Source organism: Excalfactoria chinensis, chromosome 2, assembly GCF_039878825.1.
Source record: "Excalfactoria chinensis isolate bCotChi1 chromosome 2, bCotChi1.hap2, whole genome shotgun sequence".
Lineage (NCBI taxonomy): Eukaryota > Metazoa > Chordata > Aves > Galliformes > Phasianidae > Excalfactoria > Excalfactoria chinensis.
This window is the reverse complement of record NC_092826.1, coordinates 61,663,484-61,685,424: the sequence shown is the minus strand read 5'-3', so window position 1 is coordinate 61,685,424 and position 21,941 is coordinate 61,663,484. Positions and strand designations below refer to the sequence as shown.

Below are 21,941 nucleotides of genomic sequence, written 5' to 3'. Positions count from 1 at the left end.
AAGCTCAGTTACCTTTCCTTCTGACCAAAAGGGCAAGCTCTCTCGTGTGAGATTCTCTGCTGGCTTTTATAAACATGACCACCTGGTCATGCGTGTGCTCTGAGATATCTCTGCCATTAATTAATACTATCTGATCGCCTTCATTCAGTTTTGGAATGCATTTATCAGCCTGTTTCAAGACCAAAAGTACACATTAATGTCATTGCACCCAGCCACAAAAGCAGGAACAAATAAGAATATTAAATTCATCATGTAAGCAAATTTTTCGGAGTTCTCTTGACAAAGTTCCATCTTCTGTATCAGAACTACAATCAAAGGATTCAGAGCTAAAGCTGTTTTGTTGCTTCAAAAGCTGAAAGCTATTCCAATTTTTATTTTATATAGGAAGTACTCAGCTGCACAGAAGAAATTTAGTTAAATACACACTGTATTTTAAATCTTTTATAAATCAGATCTAGTCCACAGCAGTATGCTATTCTCCACTTATAGCTGTTCCCAGTATTTCCTTAATGTTAACAAAGGTACCCTGACCTTTATTCATCTAATGTTATTAGCTCTATCAAAAAGCAAACCTGAAAAAGACATCCTAATTAGCTGTTTCCTTTTCATCCTGGTTATGCCTTGCTGGAAGCCTGGATAACTCACCTGAACTAAGTCTATCATTACCAAATTAAAAACAGAAACTGACAGAAAAGAGAGGTAATAATGACAGAATCAATAGGGGAAAAAAACAGAAACCAAACAACAAACGAAAAAAATTCTTTCCCTACAAAACCAACCAACCAAAAAAATAACCTGAACATTTTCTAAAGAAAGAAGAAAATGATGAAGGATAAGGAAGATTGACAGTGCTGCATGAAAAAGATATGCAAACAGAGGAAGAATGGGAATTAGAAATAACCATGATGCTCCTCAACACTGATTTAACTTAGTGTTCACAGTTTCCCAAAAGAGATGCTGTCATTCTTTGTATGATTTATGGAGGCAAGATTGAAGAATGCAACTATGAACAATTGATTTAATTGCTTTAAAATACAATGTTTAGCAATGATTGAAAGGATAAATGATACAAAGTTCATATCAGTCATGCTGGTCACATTAGGTCAGTCTAGCAGTGTGAAGCAGCCAACAAGAACACAGAGGGAATGGTGTCTGAGCTCCTACATTTATCTATAATTTAGATTTCTTGGCTGGTTGATGTCTAATATTCTTTATTACAGGAGAAGACTAATATTGATGTTCAAGGAGGCTGTGTTGATCACGTGACACATTAATGCCTCAGCTCTCTTGTTTAATACATTTTATACAGTAAGATGTATCTCAAATGGGAATTAATTCTTTGCACGTGAGCATAATTTGTAGATTTTTCAGATACTGAGCGTTTTCAGACAATTAATTATGTCAGAGGTTTTCTCTCCTATTGACTCACCCAGTGTTTCACTTCATGCTAATCTCTTTATTATTGTTCCAAGAAGCATACATACTATTTTTTCAATCAAAAGTTCAACTAAATACAACTACAACAACTTCTGTATCACCTTAGGAAATTAATACTGTTTCTGGGGGGGAAAAAAAATAAAATTAAAATAAAATCAACAGTATAGGAATCTTATCTAAAAAAATACCAGATGCAATAAATGGTCGGGTTTTGGTCTTTTTTTGCTACTCTGTCTTCAAATCTCCCCAGAAATCCAGATTTCTGCTACAGTAGAAGGGAATTTAATAAAAAACAAACAAACAAAAAACTTTAGGATGCCAAAAATGATATACTGCCTTGCATGTACATTTATTTCCCTCTCTCCACAAAAAACGGATCTTTTAGGCATTGCTGAGGTTCTGTGGAGCTAAAATAAATCAAAAACACAATCCATACAACTACATACACTTACAGGTATCAGCTGTATGGCATTAGATAGTCAAGAACAGGTAAAATTTAATTTACAGAACACAATATTATCAGTGTTAATGTTGTTATACTCTAAAAATAAGTACTTGGTTTTGTTTTTTTTTTTCCTTGCTGTAACATGATTTCTGATGTGATTTCTCTCACACTGCTCTCGAATATACTGCATTGCATTATGGTTTCCAATATATCCCCCTGAGTCTTGATAACTTCTTCTCTTGGTGTTTTCTCATCTAGGGAGCTAATAAGTCACTAGTATCTATGCCAATGCTTGTTAACTGGAGACACTTAAATGAAGTAAGTTGGATGTCCAACCCCTTTTCAATCTGAAAAGATAAAAACAGATCAGAAATTCTGTACCTCCCAGAAGATAATCTGAATCTGACAAAGGAAAGCACTGCCTCTGGAAAAGCATCTTCTGTTTCCAAACTGTAGAATAAGCCTGCTTCTAGAATCACTTCAGTATCTCAAATCACCTCTGTTTTTTGCTAGGTTTTCAAATCTTGTCTGTTTTATTTTATTTTGTGGCTTTAAATTATATTGTTAATTTTCTACTACTCTTCTATTTATGTGATTATTGTAGTTCATGACTGAGTTCAGCACACTGCGTAAGTCAAGCCATAAATTTTAAAAAGGACAACATACAAGATCTCAAACAATCAGTTTTAGCTCAACTTACATCATGACATTCAGATACTAGGTCTATGAGCACTTATTAAATTTCAAGAGTCAATAATATTCCACGCACTCCAGACTTTTAAGTCTGTATCTCCTACCAAGTTAGCACTATATTATCTTATGAGAGTTGGTAAATAAAGTCAAAAGAAGCAGAGTGAAAAAAACTTGAGATGAGATAAGCACGTCCTCACAAATTTTTGCAGAAAAAAATTATTAAGGTATTGTGAACTGTTCACAATTCAGCATCATAATACAGTGACTGTGCTGGTTCCAACAAACATCCCATCTAGTTCAGAAATATTTCCACATGCAAAAACGCATGAAGAAATACGACCAGTGTATCCTTTGCCATGGAATTTCACAGGTCTGTCTCAGGCATGTAGAGCTGCTACTTTTCATTCATTTTCAACCTTTCACTAACTAATTTGATAACCCCCCACTTCTTTAAATGGAATCCTCTGCTACCCATTTCACAGCGCTCCAAATCTTGCAAAACTCTGTTGTAAGTCCCTTAAATTGTTTCTGTTTCATAGGCTGCATAGACCCATATCACTCACTTCTGTACTTTATCTTCAATCATCCTGTTTGCATTTCCCATGTTCTAGCACACTATTTTAGACAATGAAGAAAAATTTTCTTTCCAACAGTCTCTTGTTTGGCTAACAATTCCTAATCTTTTTATTCATGGCTCAAAATAATAATAATAATAATAATAATAATAATAATAATAATAATAATAATAATAATAATAATAATAAAAATCACTGATCAGATCAATTTGTAAAGAGAACAGCTCAGTTACAGTTTCACACTGGTTATGCATTTCCACATTCCTGTGAACGAAGACTTATGAAAATGGTAGAAGAAGCAATAAAGGAAAGAATGGTAAGATATTACTTACAGGTGATCCTGGAGTTATTCTTGATACCACTAAGGGCATTTTTTGATCTATACCACCCTATAAGAATATCAAGTAAATAAAGATCATCAATACATTATGACCATAAGCATTCTAAACAAACAACCACTTTCTTTTGTTTTCATATAAAATTTGTTCTGTCACTAGAGGCCAGTAAGACTGAATTTTCATGAGCAAATTTCAGGATGGGTGTATTTTTTTTCCAGTAGACTTAAACAAGTGGCTTTGCTTGTCCATACATTTTAACAGGCAACAAATAGATCATATGAAATATTAGTCAAACCCTATCCTTCAAGCAAACCTAACTCAACATTTGAACTCACAAGGTGGACGGTATTATGGTGAGTATGCAAGAGATCAGATAGGACTGAAGTTCTAAAAAAATACACTCCCTTATTCCCTTTGCATAAAGCTCTATCGACACTTCACCAATAAATAGCAAGGCAAAATGAACAAACATTACCCTGATTTTGATAATATCGCTATTTTATCTGTTCAAATGGAATGTTTTGGTGATGCAATTAGAAAATATACAGGGGAATCAATACTTGTTTCCATTTTCGTTTCTCCAATTTGATGTTTTCAACGACATATTTGATGAGCTAGCACAAGCTATTTAACTTGCTCAATAATACAGATACTTTTTCTAGAAATTAGTATCTTAAATTACATTTCCAAGTTCGTATTTACACAGCAAAATAGGCAGTATGCTTTGGAAACATGTCATGTCCTTAGTATATGCAACTAAAAAATAGAGAAGTAGCAAAGGCCTGTTTTCATAAATATGATTTTATCATTCAAGGATTAGGCTGCCACATCTAAAATTTTTTTGAGTCCTTAAGACATTCCCATGGAATATGCTGATTCTCTAAAGTATTACTTTACAAATGAATAATGATCTATATAAATCATTTTACAATAACAAAACGATTGCTGATTTACCTTTAGATTAAATCCAAACTTCCCATCTTCATCTGGTGTGATACGCACCAAAAGTAAATCTCCCTCAATTACTTCATTCTGCAACATACAGAAAAAAACTCAAACCAAATATTTCTAAAACCAATCAGCAGAAAATTAGAGTATAGTGTACCCACATTTAGACACACTCAACAGTAATACTCCGTGCAAATCCACGCTTAAAAAAGGGAGAAGCTAGGGTTAAAAAATACACCCAATTGCAACCTTTAAAAAACGGTAAAAACTGCAACAAGAGCTGCTCTGAAAGTAATGTCTCCTGCTTTATGATGTTGGCCCACAACTTCAAAGATGGATGATGGTGGTATGGCAGTAGGGGTTGAACCTTCCCACCAGTATTTCATTACATGTTGTTCCTGTGTGACAGATGGCAGCAGAGGAGCAGTCCGAAACAATGGCATCTGACATGGAAGTGCAATTGAAGCAAAGGAGTGTCACTGAATTCCCTTATGTGGAAAAACTGGCACCCAATGACATTCATCAATGCTTGCTGAATGTTTGTAGAGACACGGTAGTGGATGCGAGCACAGTGAGGCGGTGAATGGAGCATGCAGGCTCATGCCCATCACTGGCAAAAATGCAGAGCTAATGGCGGTGGCCATGTTGAAAAATAGCTTTTTGTAGCTGAGAATTTTCTCTATCAAATAGTGCCCCCTTGCTACTGGTTGTAGTTTCCATGGAAATAAATAGGAGACATTACTTTTGAAGCAACTTACGCAAAATGGCAAATACGTTCTGTGCTTTTCCTGTCCTCTTTCACTGTTACTCTCATCACAGCTTTTTCAACTGAGATCAATTAAAACTTTCAATGTATTGCCATTGTTAACGATAACTTAAAAGGAAAACAACAACAACAAAACAAAACAAAAAAAAACACAAAAAAAACACATTTGAAAATTTTTACTGCGAGGATTAGGGAGTAACTACAATTTCTTAAACATTTCTCCTCTAGGAGGGTGAACTGATATCTTCCCCAGAAAATCTCCAGGGAAGGAAGATTAAAATTTGGCTACAGCTAGTGGGAAGCCAGGTTAGGAGATTAGGAACAGCTTGGCACAGCTCTGGAAGGCGCTGTAGAAAAGGTGAGAGAGGATCTGCCGTTGTAAAGCTAGCAGGAAGCAGCTGCTCTCTAGAATTCAAAACACAGATTTTCGCCATCCCAGACAGGAGTTGTAATCACTATCAAGACATACAGCAGCTTGAGTGCCCTTATCTTAGGGCAAATGAGACACAGCCATGCAAGGATTCCCATTTGATTAAGAACTTCTTGCAGATGCTGCTGGAAATCTGGTTGCTATGAGAAATGAATGCATATGGTAGGCTTAACTACTACACTATATACACAGCCTTAAAGAAATATGAGTAAGACAAGAAGTTTTATCCCTGTTACTGCGTAAAACATGCTCACCCCAGAATAAAACCACAGTTTCTTAATCTACAGTTCAAAACTACATATGGTACCAATTTTGACTTGAAGAGAATGCAACTGAACATACCTTATCACAGTAGTACTGACTGGAATCATCTGTTGAGCTACTTTTTGTAACACTGTCATATGTTTCCAGGAAGTGTTTATCCACCCCTTCCAGGGGGTAAGAGTCAGAAATGTTACCAACTCCGTTGGGAGACTGAGTCAATGCTTTAGGTGAGGTATGGGTCAGGGAATTCCGCGTTGGACTATTTCCCAATACATTCCTTCATTTAAAATAATAAATAAATATTAAAAAGGTATTATTACCCAGATTTTTACATTAAACTGAGTAAAATGTGCAAATGTGTAGCTCAGATAAAAGAACAAGTCATCTTTATACTGGAGGTTAAACAGCACTTCTTCACATGCATAGTAATGGGACTGGAGAACAATCTACACGTATCACTTGTTCAGTGGAGGCCTAGAAGAATGGGCAGAATAAAACTAGAGCAAGAGAAACATTTTTAGCAAAATACTTGAAGGTCAACAGTGAAAGGCAATTCTGAAGTGGTATATGAAATCACAGCAAGAAAGGAGGAAATGAGAACTAACCCCAGGGGAAAGTACTTCAACTGCCAATTCTATTCACTTGTATTACCTCATTGTAGAGAGATCTTTCACGTGCATCATAGATCATCATGATCAGTGCCAGTGCACTTTGCAAGCATGCTCTGTAGTGCTACTGACAACCAGCACTACAATGAATTATATTTGATCCTTGCAAGTATGCACGCTGTTAGTTGCTTGCTACAGAGTGTACTCAATTCATTATCTATTTCACCATTCCTAAAAGCAATATCAAACTCTCACAGGATGGTAGTAGTAGCAGTAAATCCCAGCATGAAGAAATAAAGCTATAATATAAAGGAATGTAACTTCAGTCATACAGGACTGGTAGTTAGAAAAATCAATTCAAGATATGTATTTTATTAAGATATTAAAGATAAAGATTCCATAGTAGAAAGTTTAAAGACAACTCACTTTGGTGATTCTTGTTCAGATGGCCTGTTAAAAAAAATAAATAAATAAAACTCAGTAAGTGAAGTTCAATCTTAAAGAAAACAGGAACTCGATTAGAAAAAGCAAAAAAAAAAAAAGTCTGTGTAAAAGCCAAAAAATGTGCTGACAGTAAATTAAAAAATACGTATTCCTGTGCAGGGAGTCTAAACCAGTCAATTAGGGAATTTGTGAAACAACAAAAAATCAACGGGCAGCTCTAATTACTCACTTCCACTTTTGGCACACGCCCAACTACCAATAGTACATATCTGCTACTGCAGCTTAAACTGTGCTGGAGTTTACAGAGGCAATTAATTAACAAGATACACTACATCGTTTGAAGAAGTTTAAGATGTGGTTCACAATGACCAAAGATGTCACCGATCGTATTTCTTTACACGCAGGTAATGAGAAATTAGCATAGGCTGCTTTTGAAGTGTTAGTTACAATGCAAGAGTAGAACAGCTGCTGACAGAGAATTTTAACATAAAACGTAACTAAAGCAGCGACTACACAGACCGGGATAAACTTATGCAGAAAAGAAGGGTAGTTAATCAGGGCTTTTCACAGATCAGCTTGGCTGACTGTAACAGCATAATCAAAAGAATGTCCACACACATGGCACCTGAGTGAATACACTCCTCTCTGCTCATTATCATCTAGGAATGAAGGAACCTAGGTAATTGTAAAACTTACTGTCCTAGAATAAACGACAGCTTAAACGATAACTTAAAGTGCAAGAAGAAGTGTTAGACTGGTCACCTAGCCCAGTACTCAGAAGTGGCAAACAAACATTCAAGGCCAGGCTGGATGTGGCTCTGGGCAGCCTGATCTGGTGGCTGGAGACCTTGCACATAGCAAGGGAGTTGAAACTAGATGATCATTGTGGTCCTTTTCAACCCAGGCCATCCTATGATTCTATAAATCAGACATTTAGCGATGCTTTGTGAGAAGACATGGTCACCAACAGTTGGCAGTTTTGGGAATTCTGTTGTGGTTTGTTCAACCAGACTTAAATAAAAAACCAATAAACAGAAAAGCAGTTGGAAATGGAAATGACTGACAATCCTCTCATGAACTAGTTCTAGTCTTCCAGAATATGCACAGAATTTCCTTCAAGGTTGTACAGGCAGAAGAGAGAAATCAACACAAGTCAGAGGCTTCTCTACTTATTACTGACTTACTATTGACTGCCTAGTCCCTTTAGAACTAATTACTATGTTCCCATGTCTGTCCCCACCTGATTATTGTAAACACTTCAGCAAACAAGTCCTGAGCTGCAGGTACACTCCCAACACAGCCTCCCTTCACCAAAACTACCCTTGTCAGGTGCCTCCTTTCCAGAAAGAGGTAACAGCTGGAGGTCAGAACTGTCCAGGTGGCACAGTATTTTCCTTACAGTAAGCCGTGTCATGATACTGTATATTTATTTCATGAAAACTGTATATGAATATACTTATGCTTCTCCTGCTAAGGAAAGCCATGACATGCCTCAAGTTTGTATTTCTTTTCCAATTATTTATCCTGATTTTTGTAGCCTAGCTATGCCCACTACAGCACGTTTTTTTGGTCTGTCAAAACCACTGCACTCCTTTCCTTACTCTATTCAGTCAGTCAACAAACTTAAAAGCATTTTTTAACTTAAAGGACAGGACTTAAATACTGTCTATTACAGTTTTCCCTTTAAACATTTAATCACAATAATTACCCAGCAATGAAGACATAAATTAAATGTAGGAATATAAAATGAGTTCACACTGCTGTTATTACTGTTTCTGATTTGTGTACTGTGTTCCATCAAAGCTACAGTAAAAAAGTGAATATTATTCTAGTTCTGTTTCCTCATGAGGATTCTATAACATGAACAAATTCCACCTTGAGAGGCAGAGATGGTGAATTCCATAAGAATTTGTGAAGGTTTGGTTGTGCATGATTTTTTCCCCGAATGCTACAGTTCATCTTTACTACAACCATGTCTCAACATGTGATCCCACTGACATTCACTCCCATTCTCCCAGAAGTACCTCCAGCTCTCCTCTTTTATAACAATCATAGTTCCTCTACTCCTTAATTGACAGCAGTAGAAAAGATCCTTTGGCACCATGCACACATATATATGCTGCCTGAGCAGCCAATCTAAGCAGTGCAGACAACTGTTGAGCTCATACTGGAGTTACTCAGTGAGAGAAGGTTGAAGTTTTTACTGCCTAGTCAATGTTTTTCACCGAGCTTGTTAAAAATCATTTCCACCTTTGAAAGCTCCACACCTACATAAGATTTGACTGCAGCTGTCCAGACTTTATGAAGTGGGAAGACAGGCAGTGCAATGACACAAGCTTTTATTTATTTTCGTTTAAGCTAATTGATTTCCATCTGATGGAAAGAACATCAAAGCCATACATATTTTGTGTGTTCTGCCACAAGAGAAGGGGTACAGCTCTGTTACTAACATCTGTGCAGAATTCAAGTTGATGTAAGTTAACCCTCTTGAAAGCTTCCACCAAGAACTACACACCTTAAAATTGTGATGCAATTATACACAGTATCTCTATTTTAATATAATCTTCTTCCTCCTCACCTGAAGAGAGAGAGGCCTTTTGAGACAGAAAAAAATACTTCCACTTTCATTCATACACTTTTTAATAAACAAACACCTAATTCTCCTCTCAATAATATATCCAGAGACTTAAATGTGGGATATAAATTCTCAGTAATATTTGCTGAAGGTTCATCTGTTGAATTACTGCACTTTAATTCAGATGTATCAGTCTGAAGGAGTCACTGAATCATTCTGTAACCTTTTCGAGTATAAAAAGGTTATCTAGAAAATGACCAAATTCAACCCCTACAGAATTCATCAGTGACAAGGGAGCTATGTCTTCATAAAATCCTCAGCAGCACAGCATGCTATGGCTGAAGAATTTTAATTGTCACAACTCAATGAAATATTACTTCTGACACATAATTATTTGCCAATGTGATGAAGTACTTCGAACAGGAATACCAAGATCATATTTTCTGGCTACACTGCATTCCACATTCTACTACTGTATCTTCCACATTTCACAACAAACAACAAGCACTGTATTTTAAGCCAATAAATGAGACCACTCACCAGACCAACCAATTGACTTTTTCATCAAGAAAAAGAGACATTCCTTGCAAGGAGATTAAACTTTCCATTGGCTCAGCATGCAAACGCTTCAAAACTGCAAGTAATTTCTCTTCTTTACTCCACTGCGTATCTAAAAAGATGCCATTTCAATCTTCCATTCACTGCAGATTGCTCACTCTATCAGTGATAATCTCTACAATGAGACCCTCTACTGTGAAAATCTACCTCTCTTCTTTCAAGTTTCAAGGAAAGACCCCTCCTTCTCTGATGTGTGCCTTACCAGAGAATTTGCTATTCTGAGAACTGATGATAAGTTAAAGTAAAATCCCAAGAGAAAAGGGACAACTGAAACAATAGAACTGTAGCAAAACTCCCTCTCTACAAACAACAGAAGGAAACATCTGTAGGTTTTGCCCTTGTAGTGTTCTTCAAGTTATTGATGCTTCTTTTCTCTAACACCTGCAGGGGTGGGGAGACTAAATGCAGCAGAATTTCCACTATCATCTCGATTCTGAGAACTACCCATTTAAACTGAGACTATTATTCATAAACAAATTAAATGGAAGATATTTATAGCATCATCTTTTCTCTGCCTTTTAGACAAATTTATATACAGCATGAGTTACATGGTTAAGATTCAGAAATTCTGTGAACGTGAGAACAGAAAGACTGTTTGAAGCAGCTACATGGATTCTGTTTTATACTTGAATACTATTACAGAAAAACTTGTGGCTTCCACAGTATGCTCAAGTTTTGCAGTGATTTTCTGTAAGTTCCAAACATCCATATTGACAAGCTGCTGCCATTAGCCACAAAAAGGATTCCTTCCATTCCTCTACAGTTCCTTTACTGACCATACTTCATATACCATCATGTATTCTGGTGATTTTCAAAAGCTCAGCTTGCTGCAAAACTTGCTTTATCAGAGATTTGCATTTTGGCTTTAGAGGTGACTTTTATTTTTGACTGACAAGCAAAAAGTGTAGTACATTTTAATAAAGACATATTTTAAAGAGAAATTTGTGTATAAGTAAGACAAACGTTCTCTTTTTTTGCATGTCTGAGTGGAAGAGCACTGTAAAATCCACAGTAGTTTATTAGTAACAGTCTTAAAACCCTAATTTGAAACTCACAGGGTGTTGAACCCCAAAATCACTTACTGGTGGTTCTGAAAGGTACAAATAATAACTTGAGGTCATGATTTCTAAAGTTGTAGCATTAATAAGTTTCTTTACAAAACGTTTGGTGTTTATTTCACAGTCGCTTAGGCTTCAGATTTCACACGTTTTATCTTGTCTGGTTGATGACAAGTGGTTTTTGCAAGCTTCCATCAATAAAGGTGTATAAGTGGAACAGAGGGAGGATAGAGAAGTGATATTTATATTAATGAGCAAACTAAGAAACATATGGTATAACATAACATACCGTATAATCCCAAGTGAGGGTCCAGGAACAATATTTTAATTCTAGGTTTGTCTAAGTATGAACTAAATAAAAATAAAAATAAAATAACAGAGAAAGACTATAGAAAAGTCTCAAAAAACCAAAATCCAAACAAACAAACCAAACAAACCCACAACCCCTCCCCCCCAAAAAAAACCCTCAACAAACCAACATTTAAGTCCAGTGCAGCTGATGAGAAAGATGCGAATGGTAAGTGATGGAATTGAAAGGTACTGAGATCTATTGCCTAATATTAAAAGAACATCTTCCTTGAGAAAGACTGAAATACACCAACAAAGACAACAGACTGAAGAAATGCAGGAGATTTTCTAAGAACAAGGAATTAAGCATGAATGCATGTGATTAAGGACTGTAGTAAAAAGCATTATAAATTGAGTTCTCTAAAAGTATTTCCAATTTTGTGTCAAGATGGTAGTTAATGGAATCCTATATATATCTAAAGAATACTTCCATCAAGAGAAATGCTTTGCAAATGTTGTATACAAAAATATCTTTGTTAGAATAAAAATGCATTTCTATAGGAAGTTTTCCAGCTCTCACCATGGAGCTATAGCTTATCGTCTATCAAAACAGTAAGCTGAAAGAACTGAACAAATGCAGGCTTAGCTCAGGAAATCTATTTTCAATGCAATGCCTTCGTCAGATGATACATCACACTTACATTAGGAACGTATATGCACTTCCAGAAATTCATAGCATAATGACAGTGAATTTCCTTTTGTATACTAGTTCACCCATTTATTTCCTTCCCCTCTAACTCTGGAACTGCACACATTATGCCATCTATATCACCAGCAAAGGATAGTTTTAGAATGTAAATTAAAGATGTTTATAGTTTTGGCAAACATGTTTAACAAAGGAAGAAGTTTATGCAGGAACACACTGCATTTATAACAAAATTATAGAATTGAAGTAATTTAAGTTGGAAAGAAACATGGGAGGACGTTCAAAGACTGTCCAACTTTAAAGTTAGATAAGGATGATCAGGACCTTTTCCTGATGAGTTTTTAGTTTCTCCAGGGATAGAAAAAAATCTCAACCTTTCTGTCAATCTGTTTGAGGGCTTAATCAAACTCAGCATGAATTTCAATTTCCTTGTGACTTTTCAGCATTTCCCTTGCTGTAAATTGGGTTTACCACTTCACATGTTTTTGCTGCACACATCCAAGAAGAGTCTGATTCTTGATAACCTTCTTTTGGCAGCCTAAGGCAAAAACATGACTGACTCCCCCTGCTCCAGCCTTCTGACTCCTCTCATACATCACATGCTATCATCTGTGAATAATTAGCCAGATTTATCTTGCTGATTAATCAACACTAAGTCTTTAAATATAAATGCAAGATCTAGACAGACTCATCTGTCAATTTTTCTTACTGACTGATACTATAATTCATCTCTTAGAAACATATTTTACAACAATCTTTCTGAAGCACTGATTAAATAGAAAGTTGCAGCTAATCTTTTCTTTTAGGATGTAGAGTCTACCCCAAAGAACTCATCAAACACTTGGTCCTATGCAGTCTGCTGTTCCAAACCAAACACACAGTAAACTAGAGAAACTGAACAGTTTAACTCACAAGACCCTCTACAAAGCTTTACAGGAACAGTTTTCCAAGTCAGTAATTCAGTGTTCCTTTCCCTTAAGCTAGCACTTCATATATGTGGCTGAATTTATACATGCTTATTAACAAGCACTTGGAGAGATATATCCAAAAATGTTAAAAAAAATCTTTTAGAAGAGCATGTAACTACATTTACAATCCAAACTATTTCAGCTATAGCAAGGGTATAGGTGCATTAAAAAAGCATAAGCTATTCAACCTGAACTTACATTGTCAAAGATACTCTGATCCTCACCAGCAGGAAAAATTAGTCTCACACAAGTAACACAAATAAGCAGGTAACATTATCTTATAAGAAAACTCATTTGTTTCAGTAACCTTTCACTTCTAGAGCCTTGCCATCTCTGAAAGAAACACTAGATTGCTTTAGCTGCAACATTCAGGTAAAGGGGAAGTAAGTGCGTCTGTTTGTGGACTGCCCACAAAATTGGATTAGAAACTTAAATATGCTACGAGGGAATTAATGGAAGATACTCTTCTTATTCCATAGCCACTGCCTGAAAGACTTGCAGTTTTCCACAGCTGGATCCTCTGAGGTTAAGATCATTAAATAAAACAAGCACCTTTCACAGCTGTATTCCCCTCCCCTCTTTTTCATTCATCTATTTACATTCATTTTTCATTTCACAGTGAAGTGCCAACACTGCTGTCACAACTAAAGCACTAAAATTTCCAATGAAATGCTGTTACAGACAGGGGGGAGAGGAGAGAGAGAAAAAAAAGTCATATAAGTGAAAAAATGAAACCTAAAGCTCCTTAAAATACTACTACTCAGTAATATTTCTTTATGGTTTTTACAGTAACTCTTGAATATTGAGATTTTAAGTTCACCCAGTGCTAAAAGTGTGGATTATTGAAACATGTAAAAGTATAAAGCATGAGCAAACTTATTTATTTTAATTTTCTTAATAGATGTTAAAGGGTTTTCAAACCAGCTGTGGAAGATCTTACACATGAACTACTGGGCATATGATGCACTCAGCTGACGTTCCTCACATCAGCTACTTTTTAAAATAGATGTCAATTCCAAGAAATAGATCTTGTACTGGGGATGGACAGCACTGTGTCAAGACAAATACTTGCTACAACATCAGGCATGTTAGATCATATGATTGCAAAATGTAATCAGTTCATCACTCTAGCTGAATACAACTTACATTTAAAAGTTACTAATATCCTAATCTGGTCTTGAACAGTGTCACACACTTCAATAGAGACACTTAATTTCTACTGTAGCCTTTTGATGTCATAGAATCATAATGGTTGGATAAAAACACTAAGATCCATCTAGTCCAACTGCCAACCCCCACCCCCCATCATGTCCCTCAGTGCCACATCCACACATTTCTTGAATGTCTTCAGGGATGCTGAATCCACCCCCTCACCTGGCAGCCTGTGCCACTGCCTCACCACTCCTGAGAAGAAACTGTTCCTAATATCCAACCTGAACCTCTCCTGGTGCAACTTAAGACCATTACTGCTTGTCCAATTACTATTACCTGATAAAAGAGGCACTCTGCAGCGTACATACTGAGTTAATGTCATGGAAATACAAATCAGTAACAATTTGTTCTTCCATACCAAATTTGGTGCATGTGTGTATATTTCAAAATTTGGAAACTGTAGAATATACTCTTATGAAGAAAACTGCAGCAGTGATCACCTTCAGGTATCACAGTAGGTTAATAATAAAAAGGAAAAATTTTATCTGAAAATTATTCTCTGCACAACTCCATCGGCCTTCCTTTAGAACAAGTCATGATTTAAATACATTATATTGAAACATTTTTCTCAAAGGCAAGCTTCTCCAGTTCACAACGGTGCCTATCAGGATAGCAGATGGTCAGGATGATTTGATGCCAGGCAGCCTGTGGTATAACACAAGCAGCTTTGAAAAAGCTACAAACTAAAGTAGCTTTTTAGCAGACGTTAGAAATAATAATTCCATATAACAACATATTTTCTATATTAAAGGCAAGTCCTAACCTTTCATATTCATATGCAAGAAATTCTGAAGGTAGGAAATGTAATCTAGAAAAGCAAAAATAAATTTTACACACTGCTTAAAATGAGATGCCTAGTAAGTCAGTTGCAGCACTGCTTCAATGAAGAAAATTAAGATCTTTCAACAAAAGCAAAATACCTTCAGGGCAAGACTGGGGAAAGCAAACTGTAAGTGAAAAACAGCTACCAAACAAGAGTTCCTAATAAATAATACATTTTATCTTACTACTAGTCTTGAAACAAAACTGTAGTAGCAATATGTGTGTACATCCAGAAGGATAAATTAAGTATATTGTAAAATAGTGCAACACAGAGTCAGAGGATAGACTAGATTATCTGCTCTGATGCTGGTGAGGCACAGAAATAATAAAAATGGTTTAGCACTCAAAGCAATTAGAGGTAAGTCTTCAGCGTGTACTCCAGCTGTGTAATTTTTCAGAGGCAGTAGTAGTCAGATAAGACAGACAGCAGCACAGAGGAGCAAAGCAAGAGGAGAAAGAACAGGGAAGGTTTCTTCACAAAGGCTGGATCACCCTGGACTAAACAAAAGTCTTCTTGAAGTCCTCTTCAGCACCATATTCAATGACAGGCTTTGCATGCAGCTGTAATTTGAGATGGCTCGGCTTAGACAGGCAAACCTTTGCATTCTTCTATAAATCCAATATCCTCCAAGATTCCAAACATGACTTAATAGATTAAGTACACAACAAATCTCGTCAGACACGTTTCATCTATACATTTGTACCAATAAGCAAACAGATGAGTCTGAAGGCAATTCTGTCTTGGGTAGATGTTGCTTTCATGAAAAAAAAAACATTCTCCCAGTCCCTGAAATGCTCTTGATAGCCATAGATTAAGGTTAAGGAGCTGTATGATTATAATGAAGATTCAAGGTCCAGTTCAAGCAACAATAAAGGGATTCAAAATTAGCATCTTGCAGTTGCTTGCTGGTAACTTTCCACAGTTTCTTCAGATTTTTCCTCACACCAAAGACACTCATCATTTATACTCAGTATACACTACAACCACTTTTGCCTGAGATTGCAGGCTAGGCAGAAAAAAAAGTCCTCTAAAGGCAGTACAAAAGCAGGGCTATGAGAATCTACTTTGGGCCCTCTTCTATGAGAACAGATTTGCAATTTCAATATTTTTCCAAAGCATGTCTTGATTGTGTCAGTTCCAGTCTACTAAAGACCAGTCTGACAAAAATAGGCAAGTTAGCTTTAAAAGTTTTATCAGTACACTGCAAGCTGTTTGCTAGTTAATAACTAAACTATCCTGAAGTATGGCAGAAGTCCAGGACAAATGTTTGTCCATACATAATACCTAAGATAGGCAAGTTAAATGCTTTTCTTACAAAGCAGATATAGCTGGTAGACCAGATCCTATTTCAATAAAGCATTCAGAGAAAAATATTTGTCTACACCTAAAATTAATTTTACCTTACATCTTTCCACCAAAGAAGCAAGGCAAATAATGACAAATGTAAGAACATAAAGAATAAAAAGTGGAATGCGGACTAATACTAACTATTGAAAACGTGAGTGTAGAGTTTAAAACATCTTGTATTTGTACGGTACCATAGTGTTTTACCTCAATTGTTGAAGTATTAATGACCATTTTACTTCACAGATGTCTAACAGCTAATGTAATAAATGACCATTCATTCTATGCACGATAATTCACCATCCTAAACATACTCTCAATTTAAATTAAGCACATTTATGTAAATATTTTTTCAATTACATGCATGAAATCCAATACTATAAATATACCAAAGAGACAAGGAATGTGTGGAATAACACACAGAGAATTAGGTTTATCTGAGGTGTAACCATAATCTCTACAGTGAGTGATGTAACTCAGATACAGCAGAACAATAAATAAATTAGAAAGTAAATAAATAAGCTATTTTCACATTTATAACACCCTATTTCCACTGTCCATAAAAACCAGGCCTTCCCACTCCACCCTCAGTAGGAATAAGAAAGGTAAAACAGGAAGGAGAAAAATTGCAGAAGAAAAGATAAAAACAAGAATTATGAAGTCAGGACACAATCTACCAGTCACAGTACACAGGGTAGCAACTTTTTTTTCTGTCAACAGCATCTACTTTCACCATCTCCTCATATGGTCTACTTCTTATTAATTTAATTTGGTTAACTACTTCTGAAAGGGCATAGTTTGTCTGTAAATGTTAAAACACACGAAAGATGCAACTTCATATCTGTGGCTACTCAACATCTTGAGGCAACACACATTATTACAGCCATTACGGACACTATTAGCACAACGGTTCATCGGACTTGCAGGAAGAAAAATAGAAAAATACTTTCAATAACCCCAGTGACCAACTCCAAATACACACACAGCACGTTAATTCTTCATTACCTCCCTTGCTCAACCCCTTCTCCTCCTCCCACCCCTCTCCCCCAGAAACTGCAATGTTATAATATAGTAACAAAAACTGTTTTCTTCTTACTTGAAGACAACTTTATGCCCCAGGTTTAAAGCTACATCTACTGATAGCTGAATGCTATCAAAGAGACAGGCAATTCCTATCAATCTGCTTCTCAAAATACATCATGCCTTTGAGTTACAAGGAAGGGGTCACCCAAGGCTATTTTTCTTTTGTAATAATATAAAGGAACCTGCATTTTAATACAAAGTATTCGACCCAGATGAAAGTTTCAAAGTACACTGTTTTCTTCATAAAATTTCACTGATCAGTGACCTGGTACCTTTATTATTTCTGAAGTTAGTATTATGCTAATATGAAGTTACTCATTAAGAAATAACTCTAAGTAAGAGGAAAGCCACATAATAAATATAATGTATAAACAAAGAAATAATCAGTGCACAAAGACAAAAGCTTCAGGTCATGGAAGCAAACATAATAGCCCTGGTGAGACAGTTGGTCTTTAAGCAATAGAGCAAAAAAGCTTAAGGCAACAAATACAGACTGCCCACAGAGTGGCAATCTACAATTCCTCAGAGTAAGAAAAAGATAGATAACCACTAGTATCATCATGTTTCCATTTTTAATCTAATACAGTACAGAACTCTTTTAAGAGTCCAATGAAGATTCCCCAAGAGAAAAGAAAGGTTATAATAGGTGGGAAAGGGTTGCAAAACCTACTGGGAAATGGGATATTACAGATAAGAACAGGTTTCCCACCTCTGATTTTATTGAGAATTTTTGTTTAGGGGTTAAGGGTTGGTTTTTAAACTTGTCATTTTGTATCACAGCATTTGCACTTTTAACAATTTCTCAAAATAAATCTTATGCAAACAAAAAACTGTAAATTATACTGTAAATTATGATGACTGTTTCATACTAAGGCTGTTTTGTTTTTAAAGAAAAATGAGCAATGAATTGTTTGCAGAAGCCCTTACCTCCTCTGTGGACTATGGTTCTGAGAGAACTCTGAATCGCTGTCTTTGGATGTTGGAGAGCCCTTATATGTATAAAAAACATCTTCTGTCTCAGTAATATAAGAAATCTCATTTGTAAGGTTATCTACAGATGAATGTCGTGCTTTACGAATTTCATGACGTAGTCTAGGACTCCGCCTTAAAAAAGGGAACATGAAGACAAGTTAGTAGGTTGTAATCATTTGCAGAGCATTCTGAGGATGATTTTTATTCTACTGCACTCTATGCCTTGAAGTCTTCTTGTCAGGTTTACACTTCAAACAACAGATACATTGGTTAAATATGTCATTACACATACTCTCAAAATAACAGCATATATGTAAACACTACATATCTAGCCTGCTAGAAGACATGCAAGGTAGAAAAGGTAGGAGGCTGGAAGGTGGGGAGCAGGATGAAACTTGTTTTACCAATTAGGGGTAACAGGAGGTGATCGAGATGGAAGGCTTTTGGTCTCTAGATGCTCAACAGATAAAGATCTCCTCATAGATGGGTTCCAAACCATCCCACCTATGACTTTTCTGCAGTACTGGCTGTTTACAGACCTGAAAAGAATTGAATGTAAAAATCTATGTGTTAATTATGTTGCACAGAAAAATTCAGTTAAATAAAATATACTTTTTAAAGTACATTATATAATTCACATTATAAAGAATCACCTGTGTTTACACCCTCACTATAAAAGAGCCATTTGCTTTCCCTCACTTGTTGCAATAAAACTGTTTAGTTCATCCCTACTTCAATACTAGTAAAAAACCTGGATAAAAATAACTTTTTCTGAGGGTTATTTTTAACTTCATTGTGTTCAAAAAGACAAAAAGGAAAACAGGAAATTTGGTATGTTCTGTTGGCACCAAGCCAAGTGCCTGACAAAACATAATTCAAATAGAGGCATAAGATTCTAGACATTTTCTGTTAAAACTCATGAACTGGTAACAACTCACTGTGGCTTAACTGAGCACACAACCACTTTAACTATCTATCTGATGCCTCAGCAGATAAGAACTTGTCCTAATTTCAGCTGTGACGGAACTGCTTTCTTCAGAGCATTTGGCATGATGCTATGTCTTGGCTCTAGGAGAAAAACAATATCAATAGCACAATCATAGCTGGTGCTGAGCCATGTTGTACAGAGCCAAAGACTTTCTCAGTGAAGGGCCCAAGGAGCTGGGAGTTAACAGAATTAGGACAGCTGACTTGAACCGGACATAGGGATATTTCATACTATATGACATCATGCAGAAGGAGTTTTGAAGAGGGTGTTTACCTCACTCTCTTCTGCTTCCTGGGGAATAACTGAGCATCACTCAGCAGGTGGTGAGGAATTACTTGTTACATACGTTCACATATAACTATCATACATAACTATTACATAGTCATAACTATTATCCTTTTCATTATTTCTGTCTTATTAGCTTTATCTCAACCCATGAATTCTACTTTGTTGCTTTTTTTTTTTTTTTTTTTTTTTTTTAAATTATTATTTTTATTCTCTCCCACATCCCTCTGGGAAGTGGGAGGAGAGTAAGGGAACAACCACATAGTGCTAAGCCGCCTGTCAGATCAAACCACAACAGTCATTTTGCAGTGCTGAATTCATACACCATATCAGTTTATCCACTGTTAAATTCATTATTGCATCAGACAAGGTCATATACTAGAGCAAATTAAAAAAACTTAATACAACTCCTGAAGATGATAAACAACATAGCAGGGAAAATAAACAGCAAGAAAGATGCTACACAATATAGTGCCAGAAGAAGATTCTCAAAAAGCTTCATAAATAGTGAAAAAAACTAGCATAGTGAATAGCAATTACCTAACTTCCCTGTGGTCACTCCAATCCCCGTGTCAAGTCCCACAGTGGGCTCTAAAACTGCAATAATACTAAACTGGTATCCTTTGAAACTCATTCCTTAAAATTATATGGGCTGTGCAATGTCTGTACGTGCACTGTGTATACAAACATAGGATTTTTTTAATCCACTTGCTGATTTTCAGAGGGAAAGGTCTCCAGACATAACATTCTGACAAGTGTTAAGAAAGTCACCTCCTCAATATAAGTTTGTATTTATCCATAAAGGATCTAATCCCCAAAATACACACCTCTAGACACCTAGATCATTCAGCTACTTGCTTTTATTCATTTCAGCTATGATCTAGTACTATGCAAAATATGGACATTCCACTTCAATGGAAAATGTAACATTTTATCAGTGTTCTCATGCCTGGACAATTCTTTGTGCCCTTACTGGCATCATTTATAAGCAATTTATAGGCATTCATAGCCTTGGGTATGAATTTCTGCAGCACTGAAAGAGACATCAGAGTATGAAGAGCCAATTGCCAAACTTTGGCATAGAATTACAGAATATAGTAATATATTCTACATATATATACAGTGATACATACTACATATGTAGTTATATCTATATATCTATATAGAATATAATAACATAGAATTATAGTATATAATGAGTAAGAAGGGACCTACAAGGATCTAGTCTAACTCCTGACATCATTCAGAAGTTGAATCTGGGTCAAAGTAGAAAAAAGATAAACAAGAAACTATTCAACAGTGAAGGGGAAACACTGCAAAAATAAAGAAAAGAGAAAGTAAACAATACAATATTCTCCCAAAAGCCATCAGAAAAAGCAGTTTTCTGGTAAGTCCACAGAGACCACAGATAATCAAACGACTAAAGAACTCCCTGAAGACTCACATTCTGAGAGGATAATGACATAAGACTTACAGCCCAGATGGTGCATATGGAAAGGGTACATCCCAACTTCATGTAGCAGAATGACAGGTTCTGAACTACATTTTAGATACCACTGTGAAACTACCAGCTCAATGACAGCAGAAGCCAACAAAGCAAATAAAAGATGAGAAGTGTCACGACAGTGGAATCTTGAATGGTCGGATGGGGAATTTTTTCTCATCCCCACATAACTAACTGACATCTTTACGCACTTCAGAAATTGCCCTAACATATTAAACAGTGTTTATATAACAATAAGGAGTAAACAGTTCAAAACAAATCTGTTCAGCAAATTGTCTTATTGGATCATTAACCACATAGCATTTTAACTTTGTATTGCTGTTATACCTTATGCTGAAAAAGCAAGTTAGAACGATAACAGTAAAACATACTTAGACTCAAATAACTTTTTATGAGCGTTATATTGTAATGACATCGTTGTGCAAAAGAAGAAAAAAAAAAGAAAAAAAAGGAAAACAAAGTTAGACAATGGTTTACAAAGACTGACATGACACGATCACAAGCAGAACTGAGCTCCGCAGCTTCAAATTCAGCTGCCACTGACACAGATCCTCCTTCTGTCATATACA

The 21,941-nt window shown here is 35.9% G+C and overlaps 1 protein-coding gene across 3 annotated transcripts in view; it reads right to left on the bottom strand.

Annotated features, from left to right (window-relative positions):
* The window catches only part of PTPN3 (protein tyrosine phosphatase non-receptor type 3), a 114,635-nt gene that overhangs the window by 22,552 nt on the left and 70,142 nt on the right, over positions 1–21,941 (bottom strand). For all 3 annotated transcript variants that reach the window (XM_072329831.1, XM_072329832.1, XM_072329830.1), the window contains exons 13-19: positions 19,000–19,134; positions 18,551–18,727; positions 6,931–6,954; positions 5,975–6,173; positions 4,443–4,520; positions 3,483–3,539; positions 13–169 (exon numbers count right to left, since the gene is read on the bottom strand). In XM_072329831.1, coding sequence (XP_072185932.1) covers positions 13–169; positions 3,483–3,539; positions 4,443–4,520; positions 5,975–6,173; positions 6,931–6,954; positions 18,551–18,727; positions 19,000–19,134 — 827 coding nt within the window. The remainder of the gene's footprint in view (positions 1–12; positions 170–3,482; positions 3,540–4,442; positions 4,521–5,974; positions 6,174–6,930; positions 6,955–18,550; positions 18,728–18,999; positions 19,135–21,941) is intronic.